The sequence below is a fragment of the Palaemon carinicauda genome, chromosome 39 (genome assembly GCF_036898095.1).
Source record: "Palaemon carinicauda isolate YSFRI2023 chromosome 39, ASM3689809v2, whole genome shotgun sequence".
In the NCBI taxonomy this organism is placed as follows: Eukaryota; Metazoa; Arthropoda; class Malacostraca; order Decapoda; family Palaemonidae; genus Palaemon; species Palaemon carinicauda.
The window spans coordinates 7045828-7060164 of record NC_090763.1 but is presented as its reverse complement, the minus strand read 5'-3'; the positions used below and the strand labels follow the sequence as shown (position 1 = coordinate 7060164).

At 36.3% G+C, this 14337-nt stretch overlaps 1 protein-coding gene across 2 annotated transcripts in view; it reads right to left on the bottom strand.

Annotated features, from left to right (window-relative positions):
* Positions 1–3921: 3921 nt before the first annotated feature.
* Positions 3922–14337, bottom strand: part of LOC137631484 (uncharacterized) — a 20794-nt gene continuing 10378 nt past the window's right edge. The window contains exons 4-8 of one of the 2 annotated variants that reach the window (XM_068363248.1): positions 14181–14284; positions 13207–13333; positions 10388–10479; positions 7989–8069; positions 3922–4486 (exon numbers count right to left, since the gene is read on the bottom strand). In XM_068363248.1, coding sequence (XP_068219349.1) covers positions 7997–8069; positions 10388–10479; positions 13207–13333; positions 14181–14284 — 396 coding nt within the window. In that variant the 3' untranslated portion in view covers positions 3922–4486; positions 7989–7996. The remainder of the gene's footprint in view (positions 4487–7988; positions 8070–10387; positions 10480–13206; positions 13334–14180; positions 14285–14337) is intronic. The other variant, XM_068363249.1, reaches the window with a different exon arrangement.

Below are 14337 nucleotides of genomic sequence, written 5' to 3'. Positions count from 1 at the left end.
GATCTAACAGGGAAAATAGCTCAGTGAGGAAAGGAAACGAAGAACAATAAAATATTTTATGAAGAGCAATAAATATCACTTTCATAAACTAGAAAAACTTTAACAAAACAAGAGGAAGAGAATTAAGATAGAATAGTGTGCCCGAGTGTACCCTTAAGCAAGAGAACTCTAACCCAAGACAGTGGAAGACCATGGTTCAGAGGTTATGGCACTACCCAAGATTAGAGAAGAATGGTTTGATTTTTGAGTGTCCTTCTTCTAGAAGAGCTTCAATGATCGTTTTGTTATGCTAAGTGCTGTAAGGAATTTTCCATAAACCTTGGTATTTATTTTTACACAAAAACACATATATTCACATATACACACACAACGGTGACGACGATGATACTTTTAATAAATTTTATTAATTTTAATCATTTTAGTAATATTTTTAATTTTGATGATTTTAAGAGGAAAATGGTAATGGGGTTCCATTAGGTAATCGGTGAATGTTTCCAGGACTGTATGAACAACACTTTCGCTATACAAAAAAAAAAAAAAAAAAAAAAAAAAAAAAAAAAAAAAAAAAAAAAAAAAAAAAAAAAAAAAACATGGTAAGCAGCTCTTCTAGAAGAAGGGCACTCCGGAATCAAACCATTGTTCTCTAGTCTCGGGTAGTGCCATAGCCTCTGTACCATGGTCTTTCACTGTCTTGGGATAGAGTTCTCTTGCTTGAGGGTACACTCAGGCACACTATTTTCTCTTATTTCTCTTCATCTTGTTAAAGTTTTTATAGTTTATATAGGAAATATTTATCTTGGTATTGCTACTTTTCTTAAAATATTCAATTTTTCCTTGTTTCCTTTCCTCACTGGGCTATTTTCCCTGTTGGGGCCCGTGGACTTAAAGCATCCTGCTAGGGTTGTAGCTTAGCAAATAATAATAATAATAATAATAATAATAATAATAATAATAATAATAATAATAATATAGAAGCTGTACTGTAGGAAGTTCCAAAATTTGATGGCGAATAGAATTAAATGATCAGCTTGATTACCTAGAGTAGAAGTGGACTTTGAATCTAGGCATAACCTTATATATATCCAACTGAGCACCAAATGTTTACTGTATTAAATCTGTATATGGATTCTAATTTTTATGTATTTGATGCAACAATTTTTTCCCGATATTGAAAATAGTTATCAATATTTTGAGGGAAGCTTTACCTATTTATTCATAAATATTGTCATTCCCTTTAGTTAATCATAGAGAGTTATGGGGTCTTTAGACTGGCCAGACAGTGGTACATTGTATCTTTCTCTCTGCTTACGGTTCATTTTCCTTTTGCCTAACACATACACCGAATAGTCTGGCCTGTTCCTTACACATCCTTTTCTATCCTCATACACCTGACAACGCAGATTACCAAATAATTCTTCTACTGCACTGTGGTTGTTTAGTGGCCACTTTTCTCTTTGTAAGGGTAGAAGAGACTCTTTAGCTATGGTAAGCAGTTTTTCTAGGAGAAGGACACTCCAAAATCAAACCATTGTTCTCTAGTCTTGGGTAGTGCCATGGCCTCTGTACCATGGTCTTCCACTGTCTTGGGTTTGAGTTCTCTTGCTTGAGGGTACACTCGGGCACACTATTCTATCTTATTTCTCTTCCTCTTGTCTTGTTAAAGTTTTTATAGTTTATATAGGAGATATTTATTTTAATCTCGTTGCTCTTAGAATATTTCAATTTTCTTTGTTACCTTTCCTCACTGAGCTATTTTCCCTGTTGGAGCCCCTTGGCCTATAGCATCCTGGTTTTCCAACTAAGGTTGTAGCTTAGCAAGTAATAATAATAATAATAATAATGAAAATAATAATAATAATAATAATACCGTATATTACTCCCGTAATTCCAAAGGGACCCATAATATTTTAGAACGTCCATTTTCTATAGTAGGTTTCATGTAAAGAAAACGAGTAAATCTGATTTGTAGGACAGACTCAACGAATCAAATGATCGAACGTAGTCTCTCTCTCTCTCTCTCTCTCTCTCTCTCTCTCTCTCTCTCTCTCTCTCTCTCTCTCTCTCTCTCTCTCTCTCTCTCCGGCTTATCGACCATCCCAAGGAAGAATTATAACGATAGCACTAATGATAGTTAAAGTTTTTATAGTTTATATATGAAATATTTATTGTAATGTTGTTACTGCCCTTAGCGCATTTTATTTTTTTGATTGTTTATTAATTCTTTTGTAGTCTTTTTCTTTTATTTCCTTGTTTCCTTCCCTTACTGGGCTACTCTCCCTTGTTGGAGCCCTTGGGCTTATAGCATCTTGTTTTTCCAAAGATAATTCAAGCAATAACACTGTTTCCCAAGTATTTATTCAATTCTCGTTTTCTATGAAATACTATGTAAAAAGAAAACGGTAAGACTGGTAATTTAGGATAAACAGGTCAGAAATGAAGACAAAACACACACACACACACACACACACACACACTCTCTCTCTCTCTCTCTCTCTCTCTCTCTCTCTCTCTCTCTCTCTCTCTCTCTCTCTCTCTCTCTCTCTCTCCTTGATAAACTTCTATTACCATTTGATTGCATCACCCAACAGAATTTCTCCTTCGATTTCCAGATAAAAAATGCCATGACAGCAGAAGTGAATAATAATGATTGAATTGTGATATAAGTCGCCCCTTTGCTAAATTATTAAGAATGACACTTACTTATTTGCATGTGTTTTTCAAGTTAAATATTTTAAAAGTATGTATAGTTATGCATCATAATATTCATTGCACATATCGGATTATTTTGAACCTTCGTGTTTATGCGGTTAGACACTAGATCATTACAGGGAGAAGTAATATATAGTAAACTCGTAAATCCTTTCCATATATATATAAAAGATAAAAATAAATTAAGGATTTATTTTCATAAACATATGATTTAGATCAGTTTTACTGCATCCTTTATAAGTGGAAAAAAATTTAGGAAGAAAAGTGTGTTTAGTATAAAAAGATTATTTGATTGTAGTATACCTGGCGTTATTCCACTAGAATTATTATTATTATTATTATTATTATTATTATTATTATTACTTGCTAAGCTACAATTCTAGTTCGAAAAACAGGATGCTATAAGCCTAAGGGCTCCAACAATGAAAAAAGCCCAGTGAGGAAAGGAAATAAATAAGGAAATAACAATTGATATAAAATTTTGAAGAACAATAACATTAAGATAAATCTTACAAATATAAACTACGAAAACTTTAAAGAAACAAGAAGATAATGCGTGAATTTGTAATTAATATATTTATGAATAGTCTGGTGTGTGATCAGTCTGAAATTAAATCGTATGTTCCTGTCCTGAATTCCGGGGAACGATATATCAAAGATGAGTTTTACAGTATTATACCTTGGACTACTTTACCATACAAAAAGGGGTCCCCACGTCTAGTTCTTCTATTGGCGTGTTTTTTTCCCATTCGTATGGGGTAACACGGTTGCCTTTTTTGAAGGACTTTGCTCTGGTATTTGAGATGGACTTTAGTCCAGATCGGCTGCCCTGCCTGACATCGCCTAGACCCCGGTAGCTTATGTTTGCGTTGTACCAGCCGCCATCGCCCTTCCTCCCAGCAGTGAGGAGTCATGGCGTAGTTAGATCGACAGTTCGAGACGTGTGAAGTGTCTGTTATGTTTTTAGAAGTTCATGGAATGACTGCCAGGTCATAATTTCCGTTCTCACCATGCCCACAAAATTGAGATTACAGTTCTCCATATAGAGTAAGACGTTTGCTTCCATTTTTCTTAATTAGGTCTGTTGGTTTCGGTTTCACGTCAAACATCAGTTATGCAGTAGAATCTTTTTTGTCTTTCCAATTGAGTAGTCGTCTGTAGGTTTGATTCAGTGGATGCTTAGAGAGATTAGGAAGTATATCAAAATGCATATGACGTTTTATTATTTATTTAATCATGATAAGCCAAAAACAAAAATGAAACCAAATATGACCACAGGATTTGTCAAAAACAAGTAAATATAAATTATCTTGAAAGTTATAACCAATGAGTTATTTGTTCCTATATAGTATTTTTCATACTAAAAAAATGCACAAAACAAACTTCTTTTTGTGCACTTGGATGAAGAAGGCTAATTACAGATTCGTTAAGATAAATTAAAAGAAAATTAAATAATTCATCATGGAATGATATAGTGGTGTCTTCATTTTGTCTTCTCAAAAAAAAAAAAACATTTATTTAATTCGAAAATAGTGTATATAGAGAAAAACTTCAGCAAAAAAAAAAATGCATGTACCTTCTTTTCAGGGGTAGATACTTTTATTATATAATAAAAAAAACATGGTGGTATCTTGCACTTAATTCGAAAATAATGTATGAAGAAAAAAACTTCAGCACAAAAAAAGTAGGCACCCTCCTATCATGGAAAAAAAAAGTTCATTACATAAATGCTGTCAACGCACCGATCAGAAAACCAAAAATCCTTTTGTCCTCGCCTCTGAAAAAAAAAAAAAAATGGAAATTGAAATTTATAAGTTTGCTAAACAGAAATGGTAGATGTATGCAAGTGATGAAGTGATGAATGACTTCGTATGCCAAAGGTTAAATTATTAAGTACACGAATTTTAATCTCTCTCTCTCTCTCTCTCTCTCTCTCTCTCTCTCTCTCTCTCTCTCTCTCTCTCTCTCTCTCTCTCTCTCTCTCTCTCTCTCTATATATATATATATATATATATATATATTTATATATACATATATATATACATATATATATATATGTATATTTACATTTATATATATATTTCTTGTTTCCTTTCCTGACTGGGCTATTCTCCCTTTTGGGGCCCCTGGGCTTATAACATCCTGCATTTCCAACTAGGATTGTAGCTTAGCAAGTAATAATAATCTCTCTCTCTCTCTCTCTCTCTCTCTCTCTCTCTCTCTCTCTCTCTCTCTCTCTCTCTCTCTCTCTCTCTCTCTCTGTGCAGATTAGATATTAATTTTGCTATTTTCTTTACCTTTATATGTTAAGTTATATTACATATATCTTTCACGATGCGTTTCCCCATAGTAGTCCTACCACGAAAAAGAAAGAAAGGATCATTAGCATCTATAGTTCTTAATTTTAGTTACTGCTGAACGTTCGGACTCTACTTAGTAGTATTTTTCCTTATTAAACCTTGAATACTGTAAAATTAAGTTGTCATAGTGTTGAAAATTTCCATCACAGGTAGTAGGTTGGCCAAGGCACCAGCCACCCGTTGAGATACTACCACTAGAGAGTCATGGCGTCTTTTGACCGGCCAGACAGTACTACATTGGATCCTTCTATCTGGTTTCGGTTAATTTTCCCTTTGCTTACACATACACCGAATAGTCTGGCCTATTCTTTTCATATTCTCCTCTGTCCTCATACACCTGACAACACTTAGATTACCTAACAATTCTTCTTCACCCAAGGGGTTACTGCAATTGTTCAGTGGCCACTTTCCTCTTGGTAAGGTTAGAAGAGACTCTTTGGTAATCAGCTCTTCTAGGAGAAGGACACTTCAAAATAAAACCATTGTTTTCTAGTCTTGGGTTAGAGTTCTCTTGCTTGAGGGTACACTCGGGCACACTATTCTATTTAATTTCTCTTCCTCTTGTTTTGTTAAAGTTTATATAGGCAATATTTATTTTGATGTTACTCTTCCTAAAATATTTTATTTTTCCTTTTTTTTCCTTTCCTCACTGGGCTATTTTTCCTGTTGGAAATCCTGGGCTTATAGCATCCTCTTTTTCCAACTAGGGTTGTAGCTTAACAAGTAATAATAATAATAATAATAATGATAATCAATTATTTAGAGGCTGATTATATGGTCCAAGTATTCTATTAACTTTCATACAAAAAGAAAAACGTTAAACGTAATTATTCAAGCATTTTAAACTTTATTCCATCGGTTGGTAGAAATTATCTTCATAATTGGAAGTAGGTTGCATAAGGACACTAGCCACCCATTGAGATACTACCGCGAGAGAGTTATGGGGTCTTTTGACTGGCCAGATAGTACTACATCGGATCCTTCTCTCTGGTTACTGTTCACACACCGAATAATCTGGCTTTTTTTTTTTTTTTTTTTACATATTCTCCTCTGTCCTCATACACCTGACAACACTGAGAATACCAAACATTCCTTCTTGACAAAGGGGTTAATGCAATGTAAGGGTAGAAGAGACTCTCAAGGTATGGTAAGCAGCTCTTTTTATTCCAGTCGTGACGAAGTTGTAGAATGATCTTCCCAATCGGGTAGTTGATTCAGCGGAACTTCAAAAGTTCAAACTTGCAGCAAATTACTTTTATGTAGAACAGGCTGACATAAGTCTTTCTATAGTTTATATATAACATATCTGTTTTGATGTTACTGTTTTTTAGAATAATTTATTGTTAATTTTTTTTCTCATTGCTTGTTTATTTTGTTATTTCCTTTCCTCACTAGGCCTTTTTTCCCTGTTAGAGCCCTTGGTCTTATAGCATCTTGCTTTTCCAACTAGGGTTGTAGCTTGGCTAGTAATAATAATAATAGTAATAATAATAATAGGAGGACACTCCAAAATCAAACCATTGTCTTTTAGTCTTGGGTAGTGCCATAGCCTCTGTACTATGGTTTTTTTACTGTCTTAGGTTAGAGTTCTCTTGCTTGAGGGTACACTCGGGCACACTATTCTATCCTATTTCTCTCCATCTTGTGTTGCTGAAGTTTTATAGTTTATGTCGGAAATATTTATTTTAATGTTATTCTTCTTATGATATTTTATTTTTCTTGTTTCCTTTCCTCACTGGGCTATTTTACCTGTTGGAGCCCCTAGGCTTATAGCATCCTGCTTTTCCAATTAGGGCTGTAGCTTAGCAAGTATTATTAATGATAATAGTTAAAAGATAACGTAATACAAGAACTAGAGGGGCGCTTAGTAAAGAGCATTGTCTTTACCATGTCAAGCAATCTTATTTTGCTCTTAACTCCACTGCGTAACCATACTTTGGTGTTTTTGTTTTTCTAGGTTGGTAGCGTCACGGGCTTCTGTTTCAGAGGTCCTGAGTTCGGTCCCCGCCAAGGACGCGAATACCGTGAGACCTTCTACCGGGGGTACTCCCCAGGGTGGCACCTGGGGGGGAGGTTAGAGGGGACTAGTGATAGTCCCTGCTGGCTAATGGTCGCCCGAGGAGAATGATGTAGATCGTCTCAGTGGAGACCTAAAACCCGCAACTTTAACTTTAATCCAATGGATTTGTCTTTGGTCATACCCCATATGTCGACCAAGTTTGGTCAAAATGGGTTCAGTAATTTTTGCATAATGTTGTTTGCAAAGAAAAAATACTCTTAACAAAATATTTGCCCTTTACTTAATTGCGGTTACTTTTGGAGTGCTGCTACATACTTGTACTTTGATGTAGTTTATCAGAAATATTACAGATTCATCCTTGGTTAATACACAACATGGCTTCCAAGTCTGGTCAAAATTGGCTCTGTATTTTTTGTGTAAAGTTTTGCACAAACAAACAAAGAAAAGATAAACGCCTTACAATATCAAAAGTTCTATATTACTTCTAAAAGGAAATGTAATGCACTTGCCTTAACCTTTTAGAAATGCTTTATTTCCATCAGTTTTGAAAAATATCGCAGAATGAATAAAACAAATTACATTCGTTCATCTGTACTAGAAATAGAAAGGAAATACTCTTGGGATATGTAGATATGGAGAGTTTGATTATATGCACATACTTAAATATGTATTTTCATGTTCAAGTTAAAGCGGCTATACTCAATTTTTTTAATAAGGCGCATTTGCACTGTCTCGCAGCGGTGCCCTTTTAGCCGGGAAAAGTTTCCTGCTATCTTATTGGTTAGAATTATCTTGTCCAACCAATCAGCGATCAGGAAACTTTTCCGAGCTAAAAGGGCACCGCTGCGAGTCTGTGTAAATCTGCCTCACTAAAAAGTATAGACTATAGTAACTCATACCATTTTGCTTAAAAACGTTCTCTTGAAAATGCGTTTTTGATTAGTCCGAAGATCATACGGAAGATTCTCTTGTCGGCAGTCCTGAAAAGGACACGAAAAGGTGTTGGGTTGTATTCTTACTTTTTCTTTTTGTTTAGACTTTAATCCTATCAGTGAATAAGAAAATAGAATATATATCTAATGTAATGATATAAAATTTCTGGGATGTGTACAGATAGAATTCATGCATTGATTTATATGCACACATTTATAGAGGTTTTACTGTATGTATGTATATTTATATATATATATATATATATATATATATATATATATATATGAATATATATATATATATATATATATATATATACATATATATATATATGTATATATGAGCATATATATGTATGTGTATATATATACATATATATATATATATACAGTATATATATACATATAAGCATATATATATATGTATATATAGAAGCATATATATAAATATATATATAAGCATATATATAAATATATATAAGCATATATATAAATATATACATATATATTAATATATATATATATATATATATATATATATATATATATATATATTATGAATCAATGCAAATGAATAAACTATTTAACATGATTTTGATTATGACGCCCACACTCACACATACACTATATAAATAACAAACCTATAAAAATCATTCTGATTATTATCCACCAAAAAGATATATAAGATATTAATGGAACAGTTTCATCAGAAGATAAGAAACAATTTAGCTAAGAGCCAAAACTACGCCACTCATTAAACCGATTTTTAGGGAACTATGTCCCATAAAGCCAACGTATTCTACTAGCATACAAAGTGCTGTCTCGTATCCATTTTATATTCTTATTTTTTTATGGCAAGTCATTTCTGGATTTTATATTACTCTAGAGAATGTACAAGAGGTTTTTTTTTAAGTGTCCATTCTTTTCATTGTGCCGTAAAAGACTTTTCTTAATGGTCGGTGAAAATAGTTATGACAAATTTGAGCCCTCTGATTCGTTGCTACTCGCGCATATATACAAAATTCAACAACAAATGAACGATAAACGGAGCCGTTTCTAGTCCACTGCAGGACAAAGGCCCCAGGCACATCCTTAATCATGTCTGTGGTTTGGCCAGTTATCAATCACCACGCTATCCAGCTGTGGATTGGTAATGGTGGGAGACTAGTTTGATCGCTTTCAGTAAATCAATCTAGAATGGGTGGCCCTGATTATAGTACGGCTTGGCTGATCATGGCGATACATAAGCCCTTTCGCCTGTTGAGGTATTCCTACTCAGAAAGGGATATATATATATATATATATATATATATATATATATATATATATATATATATATATATATCCATATATATACATATAAATGTATATATATATATATATATATATATATATATATATATATATATACGTATACATATATGTGTATATATAGATTGTATGTATCTATATATACATATATATATGTGTATACATATATACATATGTATATATGTATATATGTGTGTATATACATATATATACATATATATATGCATATATATTTGTATGTATATACATATATATACATATATATTTATGTGTATATATATACATATATATATAAATATATATATGTATATATATACGGGTATATATATATATATATATTTATATATATATATGTATATATATATATATATATATATATATATATATATATATAGAGAGAGAGAGAGAGAGAGAGAGAGAGAGAGAGAGAGAGAGAGAGAGAGAGAGAGAGAGAGAGCATGCAAACAAGTGTTTTATTATTAATTTGCATAACAATCCACTTCACCAGGATTTAGGAGTTATTTATTTATTCTATATAGCCCGCCGTTGGATTTCATGAGGCCATTCCTCGACCAATAAATGCTGCAACGACCATAACATCAATGACGACAATTCTCGCTTTCCTCTGACATTATTAGTCCCGCCGTATAGTAGGGTCGGTCGCTCCAGTCAACTATCTCCACCTAATTCCCACACGTCACCCATATCCATCCATCTGTTACTACGATGTCCCATACGAGCTTCCCTATTCTTACCATTTGCAAAAGATACTTATATATATATATATATATATATATATATATATATATATAGCCTATAGTCATTTTATATATATGTATGTGTATGTTTATGCATATGTATAATGTATGTATGCGTATGTATATGTATGTGTATGTATGCATGTGAGTGTGCGTGCGTGCATGTTTATAAATATAACTATGTACAGTATATACACATACAAGCTTTAAATATGTATATGTATATGCATACATATAATCTATATATAAATAGATAGTCATTTAATTAAAATGTACTGATAGAACTTGCATACTTACTTGATTTCCCGAACTGAGATGTCAGAACAAAATTCTTGGTCCATAAGTTGGCAGTTCTCTGCTTCAATGCATTGTTCCACAAGAACTCGCCACTGTGGGAGAAAATAAAGCTTTAGTATTGAATTAAAAGGGAAAATGAACCGAGACAATACTTAAGTTTTCCCCCCTCCTTAATATTTTTGTTTTATATTCATTTCTTAACGCTTCACGTCCAACCTAATATATTGGTATTCAAAATGGTCTTGTTGAGACCTCGTGAGAGTCTTTGTCTGTGTTATTGGTCTGCGTTGCATCGGGTGCTGGTGTTCAAAGCGGTCTTGTTGGGACCCCGTGAGTGTCTTTGGTCTGTGTTATTGGTCTGCGTTGCATCGGGTGCTGGTGTTCAAAGCGGTCTTGTTGGGACCCCGTGAGTGTCTTTGGTCTGTGTTATTGGTCTGCGTCGCATCGGGTGAGGGTGTTCAAAGCGGTCTTGTTGGGACCCCGTGAGTGTCTTTGGTCTGTGTTATTGGTCTGCGTTGCATCGGGTGCTGGTGTTCAAAGCGGTCTTGTTGGGACCCCGTGAGTGTCTTTGGTCTGTGTTATTGGTCTGCGTTGCATCGGGTGCTGGTGTTCAAAGCGGTCTTGTTGGGACCCCGTGAGTGTCTTTGGTCTGTGTTATTGGTCTGCGTTGCATCGGGTGAGGGTGTTCAAAGCGGTCTTGTTGGGACCCCGTGAGTGTCTTTGGTCTGTGAGGGTGTTCAAAGCGGTCTTGTTGAGACCCCGTGAGTGTCTTTGGTCTGTATTATTGGTCTGCGTCGCATAGGGTGAGGGTGTTCAAAACACAGGTGGTGGTATTCAAAGTGGTCTTGTTGGGACCTCGTGAGTGTCTTTGGTCTGTGTTATTGGTCTGCGTTGCATCGGGTGAGGGTGTTCAAAGCGGTCTTGTTGGGACCCCGTGAGTGTCTTTGGTCTGTGTTATTGGTCTGCGTTGCATCGGGTGCTGGTGTTCAAAGTGGTCTTGTTGGGACCCCGTGAGTGTCTTTGGTTTGTGTTATTGGTCTGCGTCGCATCGGGTGAGGGTGTTCAAAGCGGTCTTGTTGGGACCCCGTGAGTGTCTTTGGTCTGTGTTATTGGTCTGCGTCGCATCGGGTGAGGGTGTTCAAAGCGGTCTTGTTGGGACCCCGTGAGTGTCTTTGGTCTGTGTTATTGGTCTGCGTTGCATCGGGTGATGGTGTTCAAAGCGGTCTTGTTGGGACCCCGTGAGTGTCTTTGGTCTGTGTTATTGGTCTGCGTTGCATCGGGTGAGGGTGTTCAAAGCGGTCTTGTTGGGACCCCGTGAGTGTCTTTGCTCTGTGAGGGTGTTCAAAGCGGTCTTGTTGAGACCCCGTGAGTGTCTTTGGTCTGTGTTATTGGTCTGCGTTGCATCGGGTGATGGTGTTCAAAGCGGTCTTGTTGGGACCCCGTGAGTGTCTTTGGTCTGTGTTATTGGTCTGCGTTGAATCGGGTGAGGGTGTTCAAAGCGGTCTTGTTGGGACCCCGTGAGTGTCTTTGGTCTGTGTTATTGGTCTGCGTCGCATCGGGTGAGGGTGTTCAAAGCGGTCTTGTTGGGACCCCGTGAGTGTCTTTGGTCTGTGTTATTGGTCTGCGTTGCATCGGGTGAGGGTGTTCAAAGCGGTCTTGTTGGGACCCCGTGAGTGTCTTTGGTCTGTGTTATTGGTCTGCGTCGCATCGGGTGAGGGTGTTCAAAGCGGTCTTGTTGGGACCCCGTGAGTGTCTTTGGTCTGTGAGGGTGTTCAAAGCGGTCTTGTTGGGACCCCGTGAGTGTCTTTGGTCTGTGTTATTGGTCTGCGTCGCATCGGGTGAGGGTGTTCAAAGCGGTCTTGTTGGGACCCCGTGAGTGTCTTTGGTCTGTGTTATTGGTCTGCGTCACATCGGGTGAGGGTGTTCAAAGCGGTCTTGTTGAGACCCCGTGAGTGTCTTTGGTCTGTGTTATTGGTCTGCGTCGCATCGGGTGCTGGTGTTCAAAGCGGTCTTGTTGGGACCTCGTGAGTGTCTTTGGTCTGCGTCATTGGTCTGCGTTGCATCGGGTGCTGGTGTTCAAAGTGGTCTTGTTGGGACCTCGTGAGTGTCTTTGGTCTGCGTCATTGGTCTGCGTTGCTTCGGGTGGTGGTGTTCAAAATGGTCTTGTTGAGACCCCGTGAGTGTCTTTGGTCTGCGTCATTGGTCTGCATTACATCAGGTGGTGGTATTCAAAATGGTCTTGTTGAGTTCTCATGAGGGTCTTTGTCTGTGTTATTGGTCTGCATTACATCAGGTGGATGTCATTCTGATTATTCGTTAATGTCACTAAAGACAATATCTCCACCTTAAAACCTATAATTAATTTAAATTTCGGCTGTGTTTCTAAATAAATGTCATATTTCAACAGACCTCCAGCTGAGAATAGCTCTGTTAAATTTCTTGGGTCATTGTCGGTTCCTAAAGGTATAAACTATGAAAAGATGGCAACTGGAATTTGTGCATTGTTGAGTCATCTCTCTCTCTCTCTCTCTCTCTCTCTCTCTCTCTCTCTCTCTCTCTCTCTCTCTCTCTCTCTCTCTCTCTAATAAAATGTAGTAAATCATATGCATTTATGTATCTCTCTCTCTCTCTCTCTCTCTCTCTCTCTCTCTCTCTCTCTCTCTCTCTCTTTCATAAAATTAGTAAATCAAATGGATTGATGTCTCTCCCTCTCTCTCTCTCTCTCTCTCTCTCTCTCTCTCTCTCTCTCTCTCTCTCTCTCCTTCTCTCTTTTCAGGAATTGTAACAAATCACTTTCATTGATATATTTATTGTCTTACCTGAAGAGTACACTTCTCACATGAAACATTGTCTGGAATTATGATGGGAATTTCAAAGTTCCCAGATGCTGGAACCTTGGACATATCAAAGCTTGGACCGGAACCATCAGCTAACTGAAGCGGCTGTCTGGAAGTATTGAGTTCAGTATATCAGAATTAATAACATCTACAATCGGTTAAAATCAAATAGAATCGCAAGTAAAACCTTTTCGTATACTACCTTAGATCCTTCTCTCTGGTTACGGTTCGCTTTCCCTTTTGCCTACACATAGACCGAATAGTCTGGCATATTCTTTACAGATTCTCCTCTGTCCTCATACACCTAACAACACTGAGATTACCTAACAACACTGAGATTACCAAACAATTCTTCTTCACTCATGGGGTTAACTACTGCACTGTGATTGTTCAGTGGCCACTTTCCCTTTGGTAAGGGTAGAGGAGATTCTTTAGCTATGGTAAGCAGCTCTGCTAGGAGAAGGACAAAATGCTGTAAGCCTAATGGCTCCAACGGGGAAAAAGAGCCCAGTGAGAAACGAAAATAAGGAAATAAATAAACGATATAAAAAGTAATAAACAATTAGAATAAAATATTTTATTATTATTATTATTATTATTATTATTGTTATTATTATTATTATTATTATTAATAGCTAAGCTACAAACCTAGTTGATAAAGCAAGAGCTATAACCCCGAGGCCTCCATCAGGGAAAAATAGCCCAGTGACGAGAGGAAATAAGGAAATAAATACTGTAAACGATATAAGAAGTAATGAACAATTAAAATCAAATATTTTAGAAACATTAACAACATTTAAACAGACATTTCATATATATAATATAAAAAGACTTATGCCAGCCTGTTCAACATAGAAACATTTGCTGCAAGTTTGAACTTTTGAAGTCCTACCGATTCAACTACCCGATATAAGGAAGATCATTCCACAACTTGATCACAGCAGGATATTCCTCACCTGTCCAAACACTCCTCGTCTTGGGTATTCCCGTCCTCCAGGCAGAGGTAGAACTCGAAGACGCCCTTAGTGCCTCCGGGCACTTGGGCTAACACCATCATTGTCTGAGGGAGAGGAGAGGGTAAGGGTAAGGAATTATTTTTTTTTTTTTTCCGCT